Genomic DNA, 22,619 nt, shown 5'->3' with positions numbered 1-22,619 from the left:
TGGGCCCAGCACATAGATGCAATCAAAAGTCAAGGCACTGGCATGCTTTCCTTAAGAGTTTAAGGAGTTTTGACTTGTCATTGAACACTCTTAACAAACTTCTACAGATGTACTGTTAAAAGTATCCTGACTGGTTGCATCATGGTCTGGTACAGCAATTCGAATGTGCAGGAACATAAGAAGCTGCAGAGAGTAGTGGACTCTGCCCAATACGTCATGGGCACATCCCTCCCCACCATTAGTAGTATGTAAAGGAGGTGCTGCCTCAAGAAAGCAACATCTATCATCAAAGATCCCCGCCATCTGGACCATGCCATCTTTTCGCACCTGCCATCCGGCAGGAGGTACAGAAGCCTGAAGTCCTACACCACCAGATTCAAGAACACCTACTTCCCTTCAAACATTCAGTTCTTGAACCAATCAGCAAATCCCTAATCACTACAGTTTAGCAACACTATGAATGCTTTGCACCAAAATAGACCTTTTGTTCTAATTGTGTTTTGTTAAAAAAAAATTATGTATGATTTGTTTTTGTTGTGAATGCTGCTTATATGATGCTATGTGCTTGGGATGCTGCTGCAAGCAAGTATTTCATTGCACCTGTGCATACATGTACTTGTGCATATGACAAACTCGACTTTAACTGGTCCCTGATTCTAGGAAGTCATAGGTGGTCAGCTACATTGAGGAATGCAAATCGGAGATGTGACTGAACTCTGAACAACTGGGACGCTGTCAGTTGTTACTTTTAATCAGATCTGTTTTCACCCAAAATATGTGTAATACCAGTAACAATGATGTTAAACACTCCCTCCCACTCAACTCCCACAATGATCTCTAATTAAAAATATTGGGCAGGTAGGAGTACATATTTTGGAGTGTGAATTAAAATGTAAGTACATGGCAATGTAATACCATTCTGCAGTACCCATTTGATTTTCTTTTAAGGTAGTGAAAATCAAGGCTTCAGAATTCTTCTAATGGAGAGTGAAAAATGCTTCATTCAGAATTGTTTTAACAGCTGATGGTGCCACCCAGGCTTACTGGGTGTTAAAGTTATTCACTTTGATGCCATTCTGCTGTTGTGTATTAGCTGTATAAAGAGTTTACTGTACAGCTTTTGAGAAAATAATTTAAAAAAAAGAGAAACCTGTAAATGCTTGAAGTATGAAATAGTGGGAGAATTCTAGAATTGCATTGATTAATAGAATTAAAGCATTATTTAAGGGACTACATGGATAAGGAATAGATCATTATCCATTATGTTATATTAATGGACACCGGAGTGCTTCAGTAGCATGTACAATAAGCAGTCACAATCTTTTAATTGTTAATTCTAGCAAACTGTTAAGCCTGAAATAAAGTCAGATGGTACTGGAAATGTTTAGTTGGTTAGGTAGCATCTGGGGAGTGAGGAATAGTTATGATTAAGGCCAATGATATGAAGGGTGCTCAGTGGAAGTCCAATCATATTCTGATATAGGATGAAATTAATTTTATTTTGGAGCAGAATAATTGAACAATTTAGCAGGGCTGATGGCAAAGTGAGTTGCTAGATAAGATGGAAGCTGGAACAGCAAAGGCAGCAAATGTGAGCCAGACAATTTCACCACGGGCCATTATGTTGTGTGTCCAGGATTATTAAACCTGGTTCAGACTTGCACATATGCCAACCCTTAAGCCAGTCTTGTGATAAATGGCTTAGAATAAGTATAGCACAACAAAGTGTGTAGCCACTTTCAGTGGAATGGGAGTTATGTGTCTCAGCATAAAGGCAGGTAACTGAAAATAAAAACATCTAGAACAAAGCTTGAGAGCATGCCTGCACTGGATAGTAGGATCTCACAGGCAGGTACTAATACAGGCAGGGACAGGAGGGTGGAAGATCAGCCAATTATATATCCTTCACTGTGGTTATGGGAGTGCAGGATCAAACTTGCACATTTGAGTTGTGGCTTTGTAGAGTAACTTTCTATTAAACATTGAATATCAGATGATGACTCATTCCTGCCTTTCCAGGTGTTTAATGTAAATGGGTCAGCCTTCCTAAATGTGATTGAGGCATGTCATTTGTAGGAATAGTGGCTATCAGTTTCGAAACAATGAACAAATGATTCCATTGTAGTTATTATCAATGTTTATTAAAGTTCGGCGGAGTTAGTACTACATTGCATTTACAGTGAAAATAAAGAATTGTACTAATCTGTTGGTATTGATTATGGTGTATTTTAGCAGGTTCAGTGCGCTTTTCTGAGGAAGTGATGGAGTCTTTACTTCTGATATTAGCAAATATCTTCGGAAGGAAATATCTTCCCTCATGTTCAACTGAGAAGGGTTGGGCCACATTCCACCAGTCAAAGGTATAAAAAATGTGAAACAATTTACGACTTCAGGGGAATGACATTTTTATTATTAAATCATGAAATGCATTTTGCGCACACTTAAATTTTTATGCACAGTATTATTCATTGGTATTTCAAAGCTACTTGTGGGCTTTCAAGACTCTGTTGAATCCAAGCTCTCTGGCTGCCCTATCTTTACTTCTGAAGTGATACCTGGCCACCCGACTCAATATTCCGAGAGCAGTCCCTGTTGCCGTGTTGTTACCATGTTAGTAGAGACATCCCAAAAAATCTTTTGTCTTGGGCAAAGAAAGTTTACTTCCCTTCATAGTGAGTTTATTTGTAAAGAACATTCTGGTGCTATGTTTATTGCACTTGCTTTATTTCCTCTTTCCCTAGAGTTGAAATCTATCCTTGATTAAAGACTCTTTTGTTAGCTGTCATAAGTCAGCTTCTGGTCGGCATGAGACCATAGCCCACAATTTACTGCTAATTTGCTCAGTATGACAAATGTTAGTTGTGGCGAATTAGCACAGTAAGGGTGTGTTAAATTTGGATAGAGGAAAGTTATTGGCTTCTATGAGATTGGAAGGAGGATTGGGAGTCTTTTTATTGTATTTCACTGAAATTGGCATGAGAGTGCTTTGAAATGATGTCATACCCCAAAACGTGTGCCAGGCATCACAATGAGAGCATATTGGCTGAAGACAATTGTGGCTAGGGGTTTGGTGCTTATAAAAAAAATTCTTACACATTTAGTCTTAGTACACATAATCTTTATTGATAAATTTTGTCGTTCATTACAGAGCCACAGATTTTGCTTGTAAGATAATAAACTTTAATATATTGCCTTGATTTGTGTAACTGTTTATGAATATTTCAGATTTCTTCTGTGTTGCTCCACAACTTTCTCACTTTGGTATTAGAATATTATGCACTGCCACAAGCCAAGTACAAATTACAGTGAAAAAATATTCCCTTTTCCATGGTTAAAACTATTACAGCACAAGAAGCCACTGAGTTGTTGCTCCACAGGGAGCCAGCAATCTGTTATTTGAACTATGGTTTACTTGAATTAAAAAAAACAAATGCCCTTACAAGTTGATCCTTCCTAATACACACTCCTAAAGTGAACCTGTCTCAAATAGATTCCAATATTGTGTTTGTGATTTGGTTTGACAAAAGTAATGTCTCTGTTTCAATTTATTTATTGTTAAACCTAATCATAGCAAAATGGTCGCCACATCAATCAGTGTACAGAAAGTTGTTATCAGCACAATAGTTTAACTCCAGAGGTGCTACTTGCTGAAGTACCTGTAGATTCTAACTAAAAACAAGTTATGGATTATTTTCTTGTTCCAGGTGTTCCTGGAGGATCTTCCAGAAGAGTTTGCAGAAGCAGTCGATGAATACAACAGAAGTATCCAGGAGATCTTTGGATGCTTCTTCGTTTCTGCATCAAACCAAGCAGATATGGTTGCAGAATGTCAACTTCCTTTATCAGGAACATGTAAATATATATTTCAAACCATTTTTATATTTTCATATTTAAAACTGCAATTTAATTTACAGAGTATAATGCTGGACCTTTAATTGTATCCTTAAAAGAAAAGTGTAATATATTTGCATTCCAGAGATGGGGAATTCATGTACCAACCTAAACCTGGCAGTTTTTGAGCAACAGCTAGGAAAAGTAACCATGTTTGGTAAATTGAATTCACTTCCCTTGAAAACTGGAATTTGAAGTGTCTTTACTCTGACTTGCATATATTACCATGTGGTTGACCTCTAGTGCACTTTAGAATGATCCAGCAATGATTCAAGAAGGTGGCTAGGCACTAATGATGGCCAATAATTATCAATGTTATCCATGTCCTTGAGATAGTTGTAAAAACGAAACTGGTGGAAAATTTTAGTTGCTAAGTAACCCTTGGCTGTAGCTACCTACAATCAAAGAAAATGTGTCAAACAGAAACTGACAACCCGGAGGATGCTTTTTCGCCGAGATGTGGTCTATGACGTGCACAAAGAATATTTAAATAGGAGTGATATTGATTTTTTTTTTAGTGACGGTGTTTTATATAAGAAAAAGCATTAGCTTGTTACTACATTACTCTAGCTTTGAAAACTAGAGATCTATGATTAGCAATGGATAATTGCAATTGGGACCTGCCATGTGAGTGCTATTGCGCTTTGTAGGCTGTTAGAAAGGGCCATCTTATCCTTTTTCAAAAATGAATTTCTTCGTAATGCCCTTTAAGGCAGTGATCATAACATTGCATTAAAATTAAAAATCCTCATTCTTCTAATTAGCATAAATTGATGTCCATTGGTTGCTTTACTCTGCTTTTCTGGAAACAGTTTTAAAAGTATGTTAACTCTCTTAGCTTCAATTGAAAATACAACCCACTAGAGACTTTAAGTCAGAATCTCAAAGCCAACTTTTAAAGTGGACTATTTCATGAAATTTAACTGCTGAGTAGTACTGATTTATTGTTGACTTTCCTCCTCAGCATTTGGTGGAGTTCAGTCTCCCCAAGGATCTGATTCTAAATTCATAGATCAGTTGACTACACCTGGAAATCATCCCACAACCGCTGTGTCACCATTTGCATGTTTATCTGGGATTACTAATTTGGATCTGTTCAAAATGAATAACGTGGACAGTGTAAGTTGTACTTTGTTACTTTTATTTACAATTGCAACAACAAGGGGCATAGTCTCAAGACATGGTCAGTCATTTTAGATTGAAATAATGAAATTTGCTTTCGGGGAGGGCTATATTTCTGGATTTTGTCGCATTCATAGAGTTAGGATGCTCAGGCAATGATCAAGTTAAAAGCTGAAATTAATAGAATTTTGGACAGCAAATGAATCAAAATGTGTGGTTTGGGTGGGAACAAGGGTTTTGGGTATTTGATCAGCCATGATATTGAATGGCAGAGCAAGCTCCAGTGGTAAAGTGACCTACTATCATGAATTAAAAGCTGGAGAACAAAAAGGCAAAAGATTTTCAGAATGAAGTTCACACACCAGGTAGAAGTATGAAACTTCCTCCTGCAAATAAAATTTTAAATCTGTGATTTAAAGTTTTGCTAGCCCAAGGGTATTAGGGGACAGATCAGTTGTGATTCTTATTGAGTAGCAGACAAGGGCTGAGTGGTCTACTCGCATTGCTGTGCACCCAGCTGGTAATGGTGGGCAATGCATAAGATGGAAGAAAGCACATTTCAGAGCTTTGTAAAACTGGAGGAAACTATGGAGGTTTGGTGGAGGTGAAGTATTGGAGGGCCTTGAAAAGAATTTTAAATTTGTGTGGTATAAATAGGCTGAAAATAATGATGAGCAAAGCTCTGTGGGTTTGTATGAGTTGAAATTTGGGGAAGATGGAAGCTGACAAGCGGTCAGGTTTAGTCTGAGGTGATACTTGAGCAGAGGGAAAGGATGAACTAAGTTTTCTGAGCTGTGGTTATTGTTATGAACATCAGTTGTGAACATATCCATCTGGTATGGGAAGGAATCATTATTTTCAGCTCTGTTTAGTGTTCTGTCATGGGAGGAAATTACCAGGCAGACAGAAAGATTCAAGTATGTGCTCAAGACTTTCTTAAAGTGAAACATCCCCATTGATTCCTGGGAACCTCTGGCCTTTAACTACTAAAAGTGGGGGGGAAAAAAGCACTTGGGAACCTTGAGCCTTGCATTAGGAGCACACAGATCCAACATAAGCAAATGGAAAGAGCATCACCTTGTCAACTACCCCCCATCTGCCCATCCCATCAGCCACTGCCTGCTCCTTCTTCACAAGATTCTGTCGTTTCCACATTGGCCTTGATAGCAAGCCCTGAATTCACAAAACTAGAATGGAAGCAGCATTTCAATGTTAAGGGACTGTTTACAAAGGAGAAGATTTTGAGCTGTGATCTAGCTTAGTTGGTTGCTAATTGCAACACCCTGGTACACAATAGCACTTCATTTCATAGTTAGCATTGCTTCAACAGTCTGAAGTTTATTATAAATTTACAGATGAACAAATTCACTACAAGAATTTGTACTTGTTTTGTATCTAGATCACTGGTACAAGGTATATTGTTGAATTTGACATAAGCTGGGTATGTACATGTGCTCAGGTCACAAAAACAATTCAGGAGTTATTCCGGATAATGATATTAATTATATTGATATAATTGTATATAATTTATATAAATATAATTATAAAAGTAATTAAAAATAATAAAAAAAACTAAGGTAATTTCCACAGGGTCTTCAGGGGGCTCAGATTTGAGTTGCATGCTATATGTATCAATGCCAGCTGATCTTGATGGGATAGTAGAATATGGGAACAGTAAAGATCCATATTTCTGCTCTTTATTAATAATGTAAACAAATCCTGGAGACAATGCAAAAATTAAAAGTCACGGTAATTTCATTTACTTGGAAAGGGTGTAATCTGAAAACTAAGGCACTGAACTTTCAGACTGCCAATTAATGCAGAAATGAGCAGATTTATTTAAAATTCCCAGAACTTTCATTGGATGTGGGTATTACTGGCAAAATCAACACTTTTTGTCTATCTCTTATTTCATCAGTTTTTAACTGGCAATATTAAAAAAAAATCAAACTAGCATGTGAATATTATTCACCTGTGATTTTCTTGAGGTGATATGTGAAGACAGTATTTTCAAGTTAGATATTTGAGAGAAAATATTTTTGCATGTTGCCCCATTGTTTCACATATAAGTGAATGTGATCCCAAATGTCTGTGTTAAAAGTCAACTATAATCTCTTGCAATTTATCATTACAGATTTCTTTACGTACTGTTGAAGTCAACTCAAGCAACATTCCTGTCCTAAGCTTGAGAAAGTATGATGAGCATGGCAGGAGAATGCCATTGAATGCTTATGCCCTTGACTTCTACAGACATGGTTCTTTAAGGGCTTTGTTAAATGACAATATGTAAGTTAAACTGCAGTAAAACTTCTACAAAATCAGTATTGGGGAAGATGTGGAGGTGCATGTTAAATGGTTTGATTTAATAATTATTTTAATTTTTCTTTTCAGGTTGCATTTGGGTGATGCCTATAATGCCCTCAATGATTTTCAACTAACTCTTAGCTCAATCAGGTATGAAGGAATATTGTTCTTGGCTTATTGTGGGATGAAATTACATTCATGCTGCCAGAGTGAAATTTATTCTATTGCATCATATTTATTTTATAGCAAGTCTAACAATGCATTCATTGATACAAAAATGTCCATTTGATTTGGAAAGGCTCTGCTGGCTTAAGCTTTTGAGAAATGAACTCGATATATAAAAGATTACCTTGACATAAAAGCAGATCAGATAATACCAAGATGTTCATGCTCCTGATTAATGGTGTTCCCAGCTTTCTGACCACTAAAAATTTCTATTACTATCACGAACAGCAATTTGTTGACCTGGCTTGTCTGTTCTTATTCTGCACTCCTATCAAATGACACTCGAGGCATTTTGGGGCTTGTATGACTAGAATTTATTTTTGTAACACAAGGGTTGAAGTGGAACAGTTTGCTTCAGCTAATTTGTTTGATAAATTTACTTTCCTCATTTTGTTTTTAAAAAATAAATGATCTATTTTGTTTAGTGTTGTTGTGTATATTCAGGTCCTACATTGCCCTCATTTTTACCTTGCATGCATAATGGCTCCTTCCTCATTTCAGTTGAGTATTCTTGCTTCATGTGAAAAGGCAGAATTTTAAAAAAAAATTATAAAACCAGCTTTAGATAACGGAGCATTCCTTTCAGCCCTGTAGTCCACTATTTTCAACACTTCCTACTTTGTTGCACTTTCTTGATGAGTATCATATGCTGAGCTGAAGTTATGCTGCTGTTTACAAAAACTTTGTTTTATTTTCCAGCACATCTTTCAAGGAAATATGTGACAACAAAGATGATGTCGTCGTTTTGGCTTTTGAACAACTACGAGATACATTTTACCAAAAATTTGAAAAGATAAAGAGTTAATATCAACGCAATTGAAAACTGCTTCATTCACGTGCTCTCTGGATTCTTGCTGCTGAATGAATGTAGGGGAGTGAATACATGACAAAACTAAGTTGCGTAGGGCATGTGAAAATTTTAGAAAACGTATAGCCCAGTGATGTCAACAAAAAAATAAAACTGAAAAGTAGATAATTTATTGTGTTGAAATTTAATTGCACTATGTACAAACTATTACTTAAAGATGGTTAACATTGTACAAAAATAATTTCTAATGCAAAACTTCACTGGTGGCCTCTGCACTGGAATTAGCCGTAACATTTCCCTTTTCCCAGAAATTTTTTTGGTTAAAACTTGCTGCTTGACTAGAGGCACCAATCATGTTCATTATGTTCTCGTGTACAAACCTAACAATTCAACTAAAATATTTTTGATCAAGTAGTACAGAGTGGTACACAGCATTGATATACAGTGCCACAATGTTAATGAGGTTTGGGTTTTCACCAGTGATATCACGTATGCAGTATTTCTGCACATAGCCTTGAGCTAGAACAAAACATGCAGATAATTAATGAGAGTCATCCTTGGTCCAGTTCCCATTGACCAGATTGAGTGTACTTCCTCTTTTTTATATATATATATATATATATATATAAAAAGACCCAAAGCCATGTGGCTTTTAACTGCTCCACATATTCAGTAACTGGCACAAAAAGCATCGACAGAGATCTGTTAGAATGTCTTTTCACACATTGGTTTTTAATGAATAAATGTAACCAACCTTGACGGCAGTTTCCATCTTGGAGAAGGTGATGTCAAAAGCCATAACATTGAGTATTTTGCATTTTGTTATCATGAAGTTTATATGTTATAAAGTTAAAGTCAATTCCAATAGCAAGGAGTGAGTAAATGACAAAGGATCTTCAGCCTTTAAAATATAAAGCATCTTTTTTTAAACAATATTTTGCTCAAATAAAGATGTTTTAAACAATTTTCTTAATTGTGGCACCCTGTTTGTCTTTGGCTTATTTTAAACAAATGATTCCTTGTCAAAATGTTCAGTAATATCACCATGCAATATTGCAGTAACCAGTAGATTACATAATTTGGGTTCCCATTTCATTTGGGTCCACAAAACAGTTCCCAGAAGTAGGTCCAAAAGCTCTTTCTGCAAGGTCATCAAATAAATTTAGTGAAGTGTTATTAAACTGAATCAAGTACTTGGGCAACAACTACACTCAGTTCTTGTGAGTGCAGTTGTTGCCCAAAAACCTGAAGATTGTGGCACTGAAAAGTACAAATGTTGAGTTGTTTATTTAAAATGAAGTTGGGTGGGTGGTACCAGTTTAACCTTTGTCTTGAGGCAGAGGTTGGAATATTGTCTTAAGATCGGTTACAATTTTCATGACTATAATATCCCAAAGTGATTTACAGCAGTTTATTTTTCCAGATTCCACAAACTGGGAAGGAACAATTTAGTATTTGGTATTGGGAAATGAACCTGGTTGGGTGACAGATCTCTCAGTCGGAGAGCATTTTGGAGATAGAATTATGATCACTATCTCCTTTACAATAGCATTGGAGAAAGATAGGAACAGACAGACTAGAAAGGCATTTACTTGGAGTAAAGGGAATTATGAGGCTCTCAGGCAAGAAATTGGAAGCTTAAGTTGGGAACAGATGTTCTCAGGGAAAAGTACAGAAGAAATGTGGCAAATATTCAGGGGATATTTGTGTGGAGTTCTGCATAGGCATGTTCCAATGAGACAGGAGTCACAAGAGGATACAGGAACCATGGTGTACAAAGGCTATAATAAATCTAGTCAGAAGGAAAAGAAAAGCTTACAAAAGGTAGAGAGAGCTAGGTAATGTTAGAGATCTGGAAGAGTATAAGGCTAACAGGAAGGAGCTTAAGAAGGAAATTAGGAGAGCCAGAAGGGGACATGAGAATGCCTTGGCGGGCAGGATTAAGGAAAACCCCAAGGCATTCTACAAGTATGTGAAGAGCAAGAGGATAAGATGTGAAAGAATAGGGCCTATCAAGTGCAGCAGTGGGAAAGTGTGTATGGATCCGGAAGAAATAGCAGAGGTACTTAATACTTTACATCAGTATTCACTATGGAAAAAGATCTGGGGGATTGTAGTGAGGACTTGCAGCAGGCTGAAAAGCTTAAGAATGTGGATATTAGGAAAGAGGAGGTGCTGAAACTTTTGGAAAGCATCAAGTTGGATAAGTCACTGGGACCGGATGAGATGTACCCCCAAGTAGGAGATTGCGGAGCCTCTGACGATGATCTTTGCATCGTCAATGGAGGTAGGAGAGGTTCCAGAAGATTGGAGGATTGCAAATGTTGTTCCCTTATTCAAGAAAGGGAGTCTTACCTCAGTGGTTGGTAAACTGATGGAGAAGATCCTGAGGGGCAGGATTTGTGAACATTTGGAGAGGTATGATTAGGAATAGTCAGCATAGCTTTGTCAAGGGCAGGTCCTGCCTTACGAGCCTGATTGAATTTTTTGAGAATGTGACTAAACACGTCAATGAAGGGAGAGCAGCAGATGTAGTGTATGTGGATTTCAGCAAGGCATTTGATAAGGTACCCTGTGCAAGGCTTATTGAGAAAGTAAGGAAGCATAGGATCCAAGGGAACATTGCGATGTGGATCCAGAACTGGCTGGCCCACAGAAAGCAGAGAGTAGTTGTTGAAGGGTTGTATTCTGCATGGAGGTTGGTGACCAGTGGTGTACTTCCGGGATCTGTTCTGGGACTCTGTGATTTTTACAAACGACCTGGATGAGGAAGTGGAGGGATGGGTTAGTAAGTTTGTGGACAACACAAAGGTTGGAGGTGTTGTGGATAGTATAGAGGGCTATCAGAGGTTACAGCAGGACATAGATAGGATGCAAAGTTGGGCTGAGAAGTGGCAGATGGAGTTCAACCCAGATAAGTGTGAAGTGGTTCATTTTGCTAGGTCAAATATGATGGCATAGTATCAATGGTAAGACTCTGGCAAATGTGGAGGATCAGAGGGATCTTGGGGTCTGAGTCCATAGGATGCTTAAAGCAGTTGCACAGGTTGACTGTGGTTAAGAAGGCATATGGTGTCCTTCATCAATCATGGAATTGAATTTAGGAGCCAAGAGGTATTGTTGCAGCTATATAGGACCCTGGTCAGACCCCACTTGGAGTACTGTGCTCAGTTCTGGTCACTTCTTCACTACAGGAAGGATGTGGAAGCCATAGAAAGGGTGCAGAGATTTACAAGGATGCTGCCTGGAATGCGGAGCATGCCTTATGAAAGCAGATTGAGGGAACTCCGCCTTTTCTCCTTGGAGTGATTGGGGTGGGTGGGGACCCTGATAGAGGTATACGAGAAGATGAGAGGCATTGATCTGGTAGATAGAGGCTTTTCCCCAGGGCTGAAATGGTGGCCACAAGAGGACATAGGTTTAAGGTGCTGGGGAGTAGGTATAGAGATGTCAGGGATAAGTTTTTTTACTCAGAGTGGTGAGTTCATGGAATGGGCTGCTGGCAACGGTGGTGGAAGTAGAGATGATAGGGTCTTTTAAGAGACATGGAGCTGAGAAAAATAGAGGGCTATGGGTAAGCCTAGTAATTTCTAAGGTAGGGACATGTTCAGCACAACTTTGTGGGCCGAAGGGCCTGAATTGGGCTGTAGAGTTTGTGTTTCTAATTTGCTAATGTTGAAGGAGAAATATTAACCAGGGCATGAGATTGAATCCTGCTCTTTGGAAGAGTGAGGACACACATACAAAATGAAAAGGCCATGTCTTTTCTGTTGAGCATAACCTAACATTTTGAATAAGGCTGTGGAATCACTTTCTATGCAGTAAATGCACAGTAGAGCACAACTATCAGCCATTACTACATCAGTCATCGACAAATCCAATGGAAAATTCAGAAGAAATATCATTACCTGAAAAGTGATGAGGATGTAGCGCTCGCCACAGGGTGTGCTTGAAGCAAATAGTGGATTAATTTAAAGAAGGGGGGGGGGTAGAGAAAGAAGGGGTTAGACAAGCATATGCTGAAAGGTTTTGGTGAAGAATGACAGGAATGGCTGGCATGGACATTGGGCAAATGGCCTATTAGTATGTATACTGTAAAAGTTTTGTTCCTTTTCTGAAGGAAAGACAGTGCTCATTGTACAGCACAGACACAGGCCCTTTGGCCCATCATATCATTGACCTCATCTATATTAAACACAGTTTGGTGCATTAGGTGTGTAGTATTCTATATCTTGGTGATTCATGTGCTTGTATAGATGCTTGAATGTTGTGAAAGTATCTGCCTCCTCCACCACTTCAGGCAGCACATTCCAGATTTCCAGCCTGCTACCCCTTTCTCCCTGTTTTCTCCCCCACCACACCACCACCACCACCCCCCCCCCCCACTGATCCTTCCTGAACCACTTATCTCTTGCATACCTATACCCCCGTGTCTTAGTAAAAATATTTTTTCCCAGGCTGGGGGTAGCTATCTCCCTTGTCTAACACCCCCAGTGTGTGAGATAACAACTTTAAATAAAAAGTTATTGCAAGTACAGGTTTATTTTAAAATCCCTTTTATTGCATTCAAGTGTGATATGAAATACAGGCAACTGCAGCAACTAAATTCCAAATTTGCTTGGCTACTTTTGGATAATCACAGCCAGTACGTGCAACACCTTTCATTACATTTGACGGGTATGAAATGTTGCTTTTAAATAAAATCCCAAATACAAATAATGTGCTACATTTTGTAGATTAGAGTAGTATTGTCATAGTAGTTGCAGGACATGAATGTTCCATGTATTTGTGAACATGCTGGAATGTTTAAAACTCTTATTGAACAGGAAAGAGCAAAGGAACTAACTTAGTTATCACATATCCAGGGTGTCCTAAAATGCCTCGTGCTTTTTGCAGTAGTTCTGGGAAGTGCAACTAGTATCAGGATGTGATCTGAAATTAATACTGGCTTCCCACTCTTGCTTAACTGTTAAATACATTCTTATACCCCCTCCATTTCTGATCCTTGGCTTTTATTTTAAATGGTGCTGATACCTTTAAGTACAAGTTCTAGAATTTCCTTCCTGAAACTTTTTTTTGATGGTCTTAAGCTTTTTGATCACAGCTTTGGTTGTTAAATACAAGTTAAATATTGTTTTCAGAACCCACTAAAGGTATTTTCAAGAAGGATTAATGTTAAAGATTGTTAGTTCATGCATATTCCAGACAAATCTTAATATTTTGGGTCCCCAGATTCAAAGACAACAGCTGGTAGTGGTTTGACTCTTGATGACTCCTAACACTGACACTCAAACCATCCTACAGATAAGTATATAGAAATTTATATACTAATTCCATTTTCCAGCATTTGGTTTGTAGCCTTTTATACCTTGCTGGTTCAAGTACTCATCTAGATACTTAAATGTTGTGCAAGTCTCATCCCTTCAGTCAGTACCAGCTGTTCTCAAATCTTGCAAGCAGTCTGCCTCAAACAAGCAAGGGGAGGATAGATTAGAAAATCATATAAAACAGGAAATATAATTGAATCCTAAAGTTAGTAGTAGTGCTGGTAACAGTGAATCCAGAACAGATTAGCTGCATGACATATAGGAATGAACTGCATTATATCCTTAAAATCCCACTCCAGGTAACAAAAGCTTTTAATATTAATCTGGAACATTAACCCAATTTTTTTTCACCCCCCCCCCCCCCCCCCCATGTATATATACACAAACATAGGACTGAATCCAGTTTCATATAGAAATGCCAGGGAAACAACCAATACTCTTACAGATTCTAATCAGACCTTATTTTCATGACTACATGTTGTATATTTGCCAGAACTTCTGGGTTTTCCTACATGTGGGGTTTTAACTCCACAATATACATCTTGCAGCCCCAAAAGGTTATTTTCTGAGGAAGGAGGGCTAAGTATGATTGATAGGGTCACCCCTCCATTCAGTTGGGGGAATAGAATGTGGGATCAGGTGCCACTTCGATAGTGATTTGGGAGTGGGGAATGGAGAGTTGAAAATCAAGAGAATCCCTAGGAGTGCTGTAAATGCACTTCCATCCTCCTTGAAGCTGATTTCATCTCACACCATATAGTAAATTTTCTGGGAACTTAACTATATAGATCTTGGCAAGTCAAATCAGAGCTTTCCACAGGTGGAACCTCTGGATTCCCATTCCAAAAAATAAATTAGGGGCAAATCTCTTGTCCTGCTGTTAAATGCAAATGTGGGCTTTCCAATGTAGACTCAATTTTGCCCAGTGTAACCAACCCACACACCTGCATCCATTCCCACATGCTCTTTTACATTAAACTTTCTTGCTCTTCACCTTTTACCATTTGAACCTACTTTAGGCGCACTGATTGGTCTTTCACACCTTTATGTAAAATTGTAAAACTGATTTTAAAAAACATTAGAACAATGTCAGTATGCATGTGGCCAATGCACATCTGTGAGTACATTCAAGTGCAAGAATACCAACATACACAGCTAAAAGCTGCAAAACAGGATTTCCCAGTCCATCAATAACAAATATGAAACTCTCATTTACAAATAGCAAAGTGAACTTTGTTAGATCTATTTTGTACTTGGAAGTTTTCAGGCACTCTTCAGGTTCTATTTTAATATACTGAATGTAAACAAATAAATACAAATGTTAGCTCCTATAGATCTGTACTGATTATTCAAATACATCAGTAATAACTAAATTCATGACTGATCAGTAGATTTTGGGGCACTGAGGGAATTAGGTAAATATGCGATTGGAATTAAACTAAGAGTTATTTCAGTCTTGATTTTAATGAGTAAGTAGCTTGCTCCATGGACGTCATAATCTACACCTGGTCCCACTTGCGTTCTTATGAAATACCATACAAAAATCAAGCTCTCTTCAGTGATTACTGGATAAAACTAAAAATTCTCAGCTGTCCAGGCAGAACCTGTGGAGACAAACAGAATTAACATCATCTTCAGTCAACCAGTTAATGAATGCATGAAAGCCTGGTGAGAAAATAGGAATGAAGCCAGGAGGTGAGGATAAATTGAGTAGTCCCTGAAAATGGGATCAAATGCTTGAATAAGTTATGTCCACCGGACCCAGTGCAGGCAGCTCAAGGGACCCAATTCAATCAAGATATGTTTATTCCTAATCTTACCCACATCCACTTTACCTACAGTTTCATTTATAAGCCGTAGAGTGCAAATATGCACTTCTTTTACCCATTAAATTTTGTTTTAGTAATAGTAACCATGAAATTATTGGATCATTATAAACTGGTTCACCAATGCTCTTCAGTGAGAAAACAAGTCATTCTTACCCAGTCTGGCCTTTATGCAACTTAAAACTCACCAGTGTGGTCAATTCTTAACTGCCTCCTCCATTCAAAATCAATTAGAAATGGACAATGAATGCTGGCACTTCTGGTGATCTCTACTTCCCTCAAGTGAATAAACAAAAATCTAGCCAAGCAGTGATATAAGAGGAAGAAAGAGTGAAGGAGGAAGTGCAATCCAACTGAATTTAAAAATCACTAACTTAAGTCTGTGCAATTTAGAGCTAGGCTTAGATGAAATCTACACATGGTGATTCACAGGGCTTGGGTGGGATATCACAGATACCAGTTCGCCAAAGAGCAAGGACATATACAAGTTCTGCTGCAGACGTCACAGAAGGGGCAGCCTATAGTTAAAAGGATTTGCACAATGAAACTTGGCAGGTCTGCCAGAAACCCCACATGTAATTTTGAGAGAATGGAATAGTCTTGTACGGGACCTGTATAGATCTGGAAGCCTATCCTCTCCAGCACTGAAGTTGTGGGCAACTCCACACTATGGGCCAACACAATGCAACATATGAATGTCAGTGTTTCAGCCACCAATGGAGGGCAAACACTAACCACCCAACATTTGGGTGCTCTGGTGGAAGTTCATTGCTGTTGCCTCCAGTATACAAAGGGGCATGCAAGATGTCTACAATCTAGCAGCTGTCCTTCAGGACATGAAGGCAATTGTTAAGATGCTGGCTACAGTACTGCCATTACTCCATTTGTTTTTGCATCACTGCTACTCCACCAGTGTTCTTGCTGCTGCCTGTCAGCCATCCTGCCCCGACTGCTGCCATTCATGTCAAAAAGGTGTGGCCCAAAACCTGGTCTCCTTGGAGCAGAACTGCTCGATTGCATTCAATCCAGTCACCAGGAGAGGCAACAGCTTTCCACCAGCCAAGCTGTAGCCACTGAAGAAGCACTGTAATGACAGCCACCAAGAGTTATTCGTTAATGCATGGATAGTATTTGGGATGCTTTGCTTAAACATTTTGCCTTGGAATGCTTATTTTAGAATTGTTGCCATTCAAATGCTGTGATGATCAACAATATACTGAAGATGGAAAATATTCCTGCATAGAGAATAGGTGAATTTTAAGTAGAACAGTTGAATGAGTTGGTGTTTTCCATTATTCTTCTTGCTTCTCTTCCTCTCCTCCAAACCCTTTCCTCCTCAGTTGATCCCAGTTGGGGTTGTTGCAAAGGATGGACCCTCATGCATACAAAAGTTGTGCAGAATACAACAGACCACCAATGTCAAGATCTACTGTCAGGTACTGCAGGACTCCTACACAGCAACACAGGCAGTGGAGTTATTGTTTGAATATATCAGGTCTCTTGAATCCTATTGCATGGTGTTTTATGAACATTGAGTTAATGGTTAAAAAAAAACACCTGATTGGCAAGCCTACCACCCAGCACCCACTCTGTGCTTTTCTGTGGCTGACTCAAAAGTAGCAACTTGGGATTCCCTCCTGAACAGAGTATCCACTGAGATTCTGGAACAAGTGGCTTCAAAGATAAATACTTCTCTTTCCTCTGTGGAGATCTGTAAGGCGGGAAGGAGCAGAAAGCCCTTTAAAGGAAAACTTAAGCTTCTTGCCAATGACTACACCCCCTCCACAACCCTACATATTCCCTGAGACTGTGCAAGATGTTCCTAAAATCTAATCCTGCGATTTTAAAAAAACTTGCATTTATATCAAGGCTTTCACTCTCTCAGATCTTTTTGCAACTAATTAAGTACTTAGAAGTGTAGTTACTACTGAAAAGCAAGTTGATTAGCTCAAACTTTGACCGCCTGCTTTTCTCCATGGATGTTGCCTGGCGTGCTGAGTTCTTCCAGTATCATCGTGTTTTTCATCTAGACTCCAGCATCTGCAGTCCTTTGTTTCTCAAGTTGATTTGTACACAGCAAGCTCCCCTTGAAATGCAGTAACAGGCTTATGACCAATGTTGCTACAGGGAGAATTGGTGACTGCTGATTGGACACAATGCTCATCTCTGACTCATTTTGTTGTTGAAGAGCAAGTAACAGGCTGTGAGATATGCCATTATTTAAAAGCAGCCAAAAGATATAACTAGAAATTACTGCAACAAGGAGCTTTAGTTCATGAAGCTTAGAACTTACCACAAGCAGGCATTAAAAATATTAATTCTGATTAGGATAAAGCTGTCCACCAAGTTTCCTTATCGCAGTCTCAAAATTCTCATCTGTTGAAAAGATTAAAATATTGCAAATGCTGATAATGCAATAATAGGCTCACGTGTATTTATTCTTTGTATTAGGGGCAGTATCAATTACATTAGTTTGTTTTGTATATATCTGAATTTTCTAACAATGTTAAAGGTTCCTTGTTATTCTACTGACATTATTGATAATAGGATAACAACGAAAAGAGTTGGGCAACAATGCAAAGACAAAGTACTTAGAGCTTAACATCTTTCAAAGTAAGTAAATTGTCAAGACTTGCTGAACTATTTTACAAGCCGTTAAAAGCAAGGAAGGAACCTGCAGAGGCTCCGATTAATTTTTTAAAAATTCTCCCTGGCTAAAGGACCAGGGGTTCAGAGGACAACTAGCGTTACACCATTGTTAAAAAAGGAAGGCACAAAACAAGTCAGTTTAACTTAAGCACTGGTTGAATCTGTTCTGAGGGACAGCATAAGTTTTTTTTGGAAAGGTGCAAGTTAAGCATGAATTTATTAAGGGAAGATTGCATCCGATTACCTTGACTTTTTTTTTATTTAAAAGAGGTAACAAGGAATGTTGATAAGTGTTTCATAGTCTATATAGATTGCCCAGTGAGATGCTCCCACAGGATAAATCCATCAACCTGTTTGCAGAGCACCTAGAGACTGCCATCCACCGACACAAGCCAGGCAGTTTCTTGCCCACCAAAGTTTTCTGTGGAAGGGGTTTAGAGTGGCTGGCAGCATGAAACAGGGGAGAGAGCCTGGGAACAGAGAGGGAAAGGAAAAAAGTAAATGTTTAGAAGGGGACAGTAAAAAGGGGAAGAAATGAGAGAGAGCGAGAGCGAGACTTCTGTGTGGGCTCTCCTTCCCTCAAGGTCTTTCACCATGGACCTTTTGTTCACCACACTGCCTCCTTCCCAGGGTCTGGCCTTCTGTTGAGGGAACACTACTCAGCAATGGCACACTGGAACTTCCTCAGGGCTGGATGGCAAGGGAGGACATGGGAAGGAACACAAGATAAGGTGCAGAGGAAAGATAAGGGGAGAGATATAGGGCAGGAAGGGCAACTCAAAGCAGCAAGTATAAGAGAGGGAGGAGGGTGTAAGGGTTGGAAGGGAAGCTGGGGGAAAAAAAAAAGCAAAGGAGAAACAGTTCAGGGACGGGAGGATCAAAACTAAGAGGCCAAGGGGAGCATGGGTGGATGGGGAAAATGAAGAGGCCTCAGTGCATCAGTGCCCAGGCCCAACTGTACAGGTGCCCACTCATTTAACATCCACAAGGCAGAGTCTAGTTTCTGGTTGTCTAACACCACTAGACCTCATTTGGTAATGTCCATATGCCAACTGGCGTGTATTAGCTACCCATGTTAAAGAAGCCAAACAGAAGTAACTTCCACTCTTCAATATCCATTTCAGGATTTGGAAGGTCAGGACCCTCACAGACAGTCCCAACAGAACAGACCCAAACGTCATGCTAACTCACAGCCTGGGAAATCAGACACGTTGGCGCTGACATGCCCACATTTACTTCAGACACAATCCACAAGAGTGGTCAGCTCAAAAGAAAAAGATAATCGGTACACCCTGTTCTGGAAAGGAAAACTGTAAATGGAACACAGATCATGTCATTATCTGAGCAGTAGACCACAAGGAATTACTGACACCATGACAGGTAGCAATAATTTTTGGACTGACCATATAATTGGCTATATTTTCTTTATCAATCTGGCCCCAAAATAATGACAACAACAGAAATGTTGATGTAACAGTTCAAGGATCTTGCAAAGATAGGCACTCTTAGATAATACCTATAGACAACCTGACAACTCTACCCAATAGCAGCCACAGTGTGTCTATCATAATAGCACCCGTGAAGAGACTCTTGGCTTTTGTACCAGAAAACACCAGGACTGATGAAAAAGACCAAAAGATCCAGGAGTTAATTAACTGCAAAAGACACCCTCAAATTAGGAACTCCACCATAACTTAAAAGGAACAGCTCTACAGTCACCTGAAGGCCTAGTCCAGCAGAAAATCTGTGACCTAAAGAATAGTTGGTGGTAAGGAAAGAGCTCAGGAAATCAAGTCTCTGACAACTGTGATGTCCTTAGATTCTTCATAGGTGTCAAGCCCATCTAGGGCTCATCAGTCTGAGAGCCATAAACAGAGTTGAACTTAAGTCACTGTCTCATTTCCCACATCTGAGAAGCAGACATGCCCTGAGTCATAATGAATGCTAATAACCCTGACCATCTTGAAGAGTAGAGACAGATCTGTCTAAAAGGGATGTCCCTGCTGTTTGCTACATGGAAACTCAGTCAGGCTGTTCTTCAACCACCTCCTCAGTGGATGATAAGCTACTTTACAAATCTTAGTGTGGATTTCATACACTTGGAGGGGCATTGGATATGATTTTCACCACACATTAACTCCATGTCATCATCCTCTCCAGGCGAACATCAAGGCCCTAATTGCATTCAGCTGGTTCCTACAGGCAGATCATATCACATGTCTGCCAAACAGCAGACTCCTGAAACATACACTCTATTCTGAGTTCTGAAAATGGCAAGAGGTTACGAGCTAGACAAGAAATTATTCAAGGATGTTCTTAAATATTTGAAAAACATCCCCACTGGTAATGGAAACTCCTTGGCCATGACCACTCAAAATGGAGTGGGCTGGCATTAAGTACCTTGAATCCATTTGTTGGGAGCACACAGAAGCCCAGGATAAGCTGTGAAAGGAGCATACCACCACCTAAACTAGCCATCCACATGCCCGAACCAACAAGCGTTGCCTGCCTCTTCCCCAGCAGAGTCTGCAGGTCCACTATTGACTTCATCAACCATCTCAAAATGCACAAAGTGGAATGCAAGTAATCCCTAACCCCAAGGACTTCATAAGAGAAACTAGGTCCCAAATGGCAAATTGATTGAAAAAGAACCCATACTGTCCAAGGGAGAATTGCAAGATGGATATAAAACTGCACAGTGGCAGGATGTTTGATACATGTTCTTCTAACTACAGGCCACTACCAGAGGGGTTCCATGGGGCTCAATATTCAGTTCCATGCTTTTTATGGTATAGTTTAATGATTTTATATTAAATGCTGGGGACAAAACAAATGTTTTCTGTTGATACAGAAGTTGATTGTGTGGCTGTCAGTGGGGATGAAAGCTTTAAAGTATAGAAAAACTACATGGGCTGAAAATTGACAAATGCATTTAGGGTAATAAACTAGGTAAGGGAATACACAATAAACGGGATGATAATTAAAAGTGTGGATGAACAGATGGACGTCAGTGTATGTGCATGGATCATAAAGATAGCAAGGCAATAAGGCTATTAAAAAGGCCTAGGGATGCTTTTATTTATTATCAAAGGCTTAGAATGCTAGTGCAGGGAGGATGTGCTGGAACTATATACATTATTTATCCCACAGCTTGAGTACTGAGCACAATTTTGGTGACCATATTACAGCAAAGATGCGATAGCACTGGAGATTTACATGAATGTTGCCAGGACTGGAAAATTTAGACCAGGAATTCTCAGTTAGGAGGAAAGACTGAAAAGATTTGGAATAGGGGAGTTAACTGAAATGTATAAAATTATGAGGGGCCAAACTACAACAAATAGGAAAAATAGGAAGGACCCATTTCCTCTGTGGAAGGATTAAAAAAAAAATCAGGTTTTTAATGTTTATACCCATTGGATGGAACACTGGAACTCACAGTCTGAAAAGGTGGTAAAAGACAGATAGCCTCACCACACATAAAAAGTACAGACACAAGAGAGACTGAAGATGCTGGAATCTGGAGCAACAAACAAAATGCTGGAGGAACTCAGTGGGTCAGACAGTATTTGTGGAGGAAAATGTAGTCAATGCTTCAGGTTGAGGCCATCTAATGAGTGAAGGGTGTCAATCTGAAACGTCAACTGTCCCATTTCCCTCCACAGAGCCTGCCTGACTTGCTGAGTTCCTCCAGCATTTTGTTTGTTGCTACATTTAAAAAAAACTACTTGGAAAGCCATGACCAACAGGGTTACGGCTCTGTGCCGAGAGGCAGGATTAGGCTGAGTATCCATTTTTACCACTGTGGACGTGGGCAGCCGCCTTTCAAGGCTTAAATTTTCTCAGATAACCAGACATCCAGAGAAGCTTGATTTGTGATCATCCTCTTCACTCCAAGGAGGAAAATCAATTGCTATTAGTATAGTTAAAAATAAAATCGCACTGGTGGAGGGAACTACATGGATCTCTGCTCAATGAGTTAAGTCCATTTGTTTAAGATGTTCTTCCTTTCTTTAAACTCTGATATGTGGATCACCAGAAAAATAAAGGTTTTTGCCATTTTCTGAAATTTACCTTTTTCTTGAGTGGTGGCAGAGTGAAGAAATAGATTCATGTTATTAAAAGTGAACAATCCCATAAACAATCTACTTTCTTCTTCTTGCTACTCTAGATTTATAATGCAAAAGAGACATACCTTCATCATCACTGCTTTGATATCCCGGCTTGTTCTTATAACAGAAGAAAGTTGGCGGAAGGAGCAACTTTAAGGCAAGCGCTTTCTGCTCTGGGGTTGGTGTAACTTCACTCAGAATGACTACATCTTCATCATCTTCTATTCATATGCACCAAGAGAAATACAAATCACAAGACATTAGTTCAATTCTTGTCCTGATCAATGGTTTCCAATTAATTGTAATTGGGCATGTTTTTAAAAAGTACACAAATCAGTCCGGATATGCAAGCTTA

The 22,619-nt window shown here is 39.1% G+C and overlaps 2 protein-coding genes across 5 annotated transcripts in view; one reads left to right on the top strand and one right to left on the bottom strand.

Moving 5' to 3' along the window:
* The window catches only part of LOC127584907 (probable ATP-dependent RNA helicase DDX60), a 72,054-nt gene extending 63,536 nt beyond the window's left edge, over positions 1-8,518 (top strand). Inside the window, exons 32-37 of one of the 2 annotated variants that reach the window (XM_052041907.1) lie at positions 2,233-2,360; positions 3,705-3,852; positions 4,856-5,010; positions 7,148-7,299; positions 7,405-7,467; positions 8,242-8,518. In XM_052041907.1, the coding sequence (XP_051897867.1) occupies positions 2,233-2,360; positions 3,705-3,852; positions 4,856-5,010; positions 7,148-7,299; positions 7,405-7,467; positions 8,242-8,347 (752 nt within the window). In that variant the 3' untranslated portion in view covers positions 8,348-8,518. The remainder of the gene's footprint in view (positions 1-2,232; positions 2,361-3,704; positions 3,853-4,855; positions 5,011-7,147; positions 7,300-7,404; positions 7,468-8,241) is intronic. The other variant, XM_052041917.1, reaches the window with a different exon arrangement.
* A 5,547-nt stretch (positions 8,519-14,065) lies between these two features.
* LOC127567496 (uncharacterized) overlaps positions 14,066-22,619 on the bottom strand; it is a 31,554-nt gene continuing 23,000 nt past the window's right edge. For 2 of the 3 annotated variants that reach the window (XM_052010457.1, XM_052010459.1), the window contains exons 9-11: positions 22,348-22,485; positions 17,797-17,879; positions 14,066-15,281 (exon numbers count right to left, since the gene is read on the bottom strand). In XM_052010457.1, coding sequence (XP_051866417.1) covers positions 17,818-17,879; positions 22,348-22,485 — 200 coding nt within the window. In that variant the 3' untranslated portion in view covers positions 14,066-15,281; positions 17,797-17,817. The remainder of the gene's footprint in view (positions 15,282-17,796; positions 17,880-22,347; positions 22,486-22,619) is intronic. The other variant, XM_052010458.1, reaches the window with a different exon arrangement.

Source organism: Pristis pectinata, chromosome 2 (genome assembly GCF_009764475.1).
Source record: "Pristis pectinata isolate sPriPec2 chromosome 2, sPriPec2.1.pri, whole genome shotgun sequence".
Taxonomy (NCBI): domain Eukaryota; kingdom Metazoa; phylum Chordata; class Chondrichthyes; order Rhinopristiformes; family Pristidae; genus Pristis; species Pristis pectinata.
The sequence above is the reverse complement of the archived record's forward strand: the minus strand, read 5'-3'. Positions and strand labels throughout refer to the sequence as shown.